The sequence below is a fragment of the Lepidochelys olivacea genome (genome assembly GCF_965140295.1).
Source record: "Lepidochelys olivacea isolate rLepOli2 genome assembly, chromosome: 1".
Lineage (NCBI taxonomy): Eukaryota > Metazoa > Chordata > Testudines > Cheloniidae > Lepidochelys > Lepidochelys olivacea.
In genome coordinates, this window is record NC_140411.1 from 304,337,122 (window position 1) to 304,342,027 (window position 4,906).

Consider the following 4,906-nt stretch of genomic DNA (forward strand, 5'->3'; position numbering starts at 1 on the left):
ATTCTCGAGCAATAATTAATTTCCATTATAACCCAGTAAATACACCATTATGCATAGTGAATGTCCTTTAGCTAGGCACATGCCACGACAGGCAAAAGAATAAAACTCCAGGTATCCCATAGCATGACACGAATTGTGTGGTGGTTGTGCTAATCTACAGGGAAAGCTATGGCGTAATTGTGTGAAACTCCTTTGTAAGAACCAGCTATCAGAGATTTCCTGTTAAAGCGATGATGGAGGTGTTTGGGAAAAGCTAGCTGCAATGAAATTTGCTCGTTAGCATCAGCTCTACTGCCTGGTCATGTCCAGGACATCCATCACTGCTAGGCAGTGGCCCCACACTGCAAGCCTGGGAGGGTGGCAGCTGCTTTAAGCACTTTGTTCCCCTCTCTTGGGCCCTTGATCTTAAAATGCAAATTTCATTACATTGCCTCTGTTGTGTGCAGAAATAGACTTGTAGAAATGGGGCTGGGGGGTTCATGTTAGGGAAGCTAGAGAAACACCTGCATGTCAATAGAACAACCTTGTGAGCTGCATTGCCATACAGCACTTGAGCTGGGGAATCATGGAATCAAAGGGTATCTCTCCCTAGAGTCAGATGTTAATGGGGCAGCTGTATTTGTTCCTGTGATGTCAGCCCTGTGTGGTACCTGGAAGCCCAGTTACAAGGGAAGAATAGTAAAATTGACAAGTCCATGGCGTTAACAATTACGTTTTCTCCTCTCTTGTCTGTTTTCCTCAGAAGAAGGAAATAAGGGTCAAAGAACTTACAAATGGCATTTGGAAGTCTTACAACTCCAAAATGTCAAAATATGACCTGCCTGATTATTTGTGGTTGTCAAGTAAGTCTTGTGAACATTTTATCCCTGTCTATGCTCCCACTCTGATAGAGACATTGGGAGAAGGGGAAGGAGGGGTGGCAGAAGGGAGGAGAGAAAGGTAGTAAAAAGCACAACTTTGCATCTCTGTTTTAGCCTTTTCTATTGCTTCCCATAAACACCAGCCCAGTTGCTCTGAGCTTCCTAAACATGTAGTGTGTGTGCGCTGAGGTTGCAGATGGTGTAAAGCTCACCTTTGCACTCTTTGTTCTGCTGCTCTGTGCAGGCCTACACCCCCTTTGTCAAGTTAGGGCAGCTAGATGCCAGCTGCTAACAGACATTTGGGGCCAAAACCATGACTACAATCAGGGTGCTACAAGGATGTCCCCTTTGGTGGCAGCAGAGGGCGGGTGTCGCATAAGAGATCCTACCTCACCATTATCAGCCTGGCAGGACCAACTATGTTGCTCTCTCAGCAGAGCCCTCCAACCAAGCAGTACAAAGCATATCAGAGTCAAAACATACCATGTGGTGAATGCCTGAAGCTCAGAGAAACACACTCTAGCTTTGGAGTACGATTCTAACCACAGCTTTAGTTTTGTTTTTTGGCACGAGCTTCAGCTCTGGTTTTGCACAGAGATCAGGTGGACAACTGTGTTCAGAATTTAGGCCTTAGCGAGTAGCGAAAGGGGGTGTAAACTCAAGTGTTGAGCAGTGCACATTCAAGAATGTCCAGGGGGCTTGTTCACTGGCACTTTGACGTCAAAGAATCTACTGAGTTTATTGATCACATGGGGAAAAGTTACATAAGCAGCTGGTTCTAATCCCCCTACTGCTCAGAATTAAAAGAACCAGTCACTGAACAATATATGTAAGTCTTCATTGTTGCAAAACAAACCCCAAAAATGTGAGCATCTCAAAGAAAACTAAAATATAAATGTATATGAACCAACAGATATATTCACAAAACATTTGGTCATTTCAATCTTTTCTTCAGAAATCTTTTCCTTGTTTGACTGGTCGATGTATTACATATATTCTCCTATATATCATACACATTTTAAAGAAAAATCATGGTCTAATCCTTAAGCATAGCTATTGATTAAATTTGATTCTAATTTGTAACATGAATCCAAGCTACAGAGGACGCACATTCTCAGATAAAAATACAGAAAAGGTTTTGCACATTTGTCTATTTTGCCCATGTCTCAGCCTGATTACAGCAGAAGTGAGCTGTTGCGGGGGGATTAATTCTAATTAGAAAGAACATCTGCACTCACATAGATGTCTAAGTAGGCTATTCTTTAGTTATCATATTAAAACTGCGTCAATATTTCCAAATCTTTATTATCCTGAGTAGGAGGTTTATGGCTGCCTTCCTGCTGACTAGCCCCGGAAATCGAATTGTACAAATGTTACATTCAGTATATGAACTTTCACTGTGAATGAACCTGGGCAATTTTTTCTTCAAATAGCTTGTTTCCATCTTTACTTTAATGCAACCCCTCATCCCAAGGAATATGAAATAATCATCTTCCTACTGTCATGAAGACAGATCCTGTAAACCCCTTCTACCAGTAAGAGTTTTTATTACCAAGGATGGCATAGCAAGAAGGATTTGCAGGATTGTGCTCCATGGTTTTGAAAGTTGTCGGGAACTGAGGCTCAGTTTTAAACCCTAAATTGTAACAAGTAGAGTTTAGGATTATGCTTGACCAGGTCATCTCTTTAAAAAGTCATAGCTGTCCATTTCTTTTCCTTGCATACAAGCCTAGACAGGCACAGAATCCAATGATAGTTAGAACTACGCCTAGCAAGAGAGCAACTGCGTCTCCAGTGTCCAGGGCTTCAACCACAGGCAGCATAATCACCAGTGAAAGGAGCACCAAAAAGAGTTCTGAGGCGTTCCCAAGAAAAGCCATGTTGCTGATCAGGTGGTCTTGGAAGGGAGGTTAAACAATGACGACAAGCTGGTACTTCAAATGTATCTAAAAATAAAACAAAAAGGAACATGACAGGGTTTTTTCCTTTAAATTTATTTCCAAGAACTCTAGATCAACAGATGTCACTGGAGTATCACTGGATGTGACTGGAGTATGATTTACTTGGGATTGGTCCTGCTCTGGGCAGGGGATTGGACTAGATGACCTCCAGAGGTCTCTTCCAACTCTGATATTCTATGATCACCAAATCTGTATGGAAATGTATTGTCGTGTGATTGATCCACAGAGCAGGAATGAGACTTGGGAGATTCAGGCTTGGTCTTCACTGACACAAAAAGTGATTTTCTTTAGAGTAAGATAAAAAACCCAGAGAGAGTTCTCTGTAAAATCCTAAGTGAAGACACCATAGCGTTTATCATGAGGAAGCTAGTCAAGGTCAGCACTGAACTCCTCACCCAGGGTTGATCTTACCTAGTTTATCTCGCAGTAACTCTAAAGTGACTTGTCTCCACTAGGATTTTACAGCAGGATAGCTAATGCAGGAAAAAACACACCTTTTTGGTCAGTGAAGACATTGCTTTAGGGAAATTATTCTGGAATAAGGGAGGGTGGGAATTTAAAATGAAAAGTTATTGTGGAATAGGTCCCCATGTGGATGTCCTATTCTGGAATAAGAAGCCTTTCCAGTTTAGCTTTAATTTACTTCCAAAGTGGATCAAGCTAAATCAGGAAAAAAAAACCCATTCTTATTCTGAAGTAAGTGTGTCCACATGGAGAACTATTCTGGTCAATACCCCCAAGCAGACAAGCCCTTAGGTTTTCTTCCTGGCTCTGCCAAAGATTCTTATATGACCTGGGGCAAGTCACTAAAATCTCACTGTGCTTCAGTTTTCTCATAATTATCCCCTAATGGATTGCATTGCTAGGGTGATCCATGCATTATATTAGCTTTATCAGTGATATAACATTTATGTTATTGCCACAATTAACATCCACTAAAAAAGTGGACCTAAAACTGAATGAAATTGCCCCTGTGCTTACACCTTTCCAGATTTCCCTTCCCTCTGTCCAAACACTGGAGTTTGAAGGGCAGATGAGCATAGAGATTGAGAAAACAGGACAGTGTAAATTATCTACAAGTTTTTGTCCTCTATTAAAATAATTAACAGCAACTTACCTTAACCTCTATAATTACTCTAATATTTCCTTTTTGGTTAGCATTGGAATCTAGAAAGCAATGAACTCCACTCAGTCATCACCTGTCAAAAATCAAGAGAGTTATTTGTTCTGTTCATGGAAATGTAAAAGCTCTGCTAGCCATAGACAGTGGAAGGGAAAAGAGGAAGAGGCGGTAAAGGGAGTAAAAAAAAATTCTCAGAGATTAAGAGTCATGTGCAGCAACATGTGACTGGCAAATAAAATCGGCTTCTCTGCAGACAACTTTGCACAAAATATGAACTCTGGGTCCGAAAGCAAAGGGGGAGCGTGAGCTGTGAACGGCCCCGGATCTCTTTAATCTACAAAGTTTATAGTCTCACCCTGCGTTAGAAGCCAGGCGTATGTGCATTACCTTCCTGGAGGCAGCCATTAGAGGAAGAAAGAGAAAGAGGAAGACAGTTTGACTACGTTTCCCAGCATTTGTGCTGCCTACAATTCCCACAGTGCATTAGAGCAGATCAGAGTTAACCTTTTAGATACACATAAAGGGCAGATTTCTAAATAAATAAATAAAATTTCAGGCATTCTGCTTCCAGTGGAAATTCAGATTGTCGACTGAGTCTACAGCAGTCAATATATCTATACTCCATCTGCTATCCACTAATCTTTGTGTAGCTTTATACAGCTTTTAGGACCTGATTTGGATCTTGCATCAGTGTAACTCCACCAACTTTTGCTCCTGGTTTACAGCTGTATAACCGACAGAAGAACCAGGACCTTCGAATCTATGATTAATAGTGATGTGGCTTATTATTAATTTTCATTTAATAAAAACTAATACCAGGTAAATGTTTGTGTAATCTCCTAAATCAATACCTAACTATTCCCCTGCAGCGTTCATAATTAAAACATAGAAACTTTTTGCTACTGCCTGATCACTAGAATTAAATTATTGCTGCTATTAATACTACCATAATTATTTCTTTC

General features: G+C 40.7%; 1 protein-coding gene across 2 annotated transcripts; it reads right to left on the minus strand.

The window, feature by feature from the left end:
* Positions 1 to 1,573: 1,573 nt before the first annotated feature.
* Positions 1,574 to 4,377, minus strand: SMIM30 (small integral membrane protein 30). Of its 2 annotated transcripts, none has more exons than XM_084617899.1 (3): positions 4,332 to 4,377; positions 3,939 to 4,020; positions 1,574 to 2,806 (listed from the first exon to the last, which is right to left on the minus strand). In XM_084617899.1, the coding sequence occupies exon 3, from the start codon at positions 2,738 to 2,740 to the stop codon at positions 2,555 to 2,557; it is 186 nt and encodes a 61-aa protein (XP_084474025.1). In that variant the 5' UTR covers positions 2,741 to 2,806; positions 3,939 to 4,020; positions 4,332 to 4,377; the 3' UTR covers positions 1,574 to 2,554. The 2 variants fall into 2 exon arrangements, with proteins under 2 accessions (XP_084474025.1, XP_084474024.1); XM_084617898.1 differs by having other exon boundaries at positions 4,300 to 4,368.
* Positions 4,378 to 4,906: the final 529 nt, after the last annotated feature.

What these genes read in the sequence shown, in the direction of transcription:
- SMIM30 (XM_084617899.1), bottom strand. Translation starts at nt 2,740, where the DNA reads ATGGCTTTTCTTGGGAACGCCTCAGAACTCTTTTTGGTGCTCCTTTCA.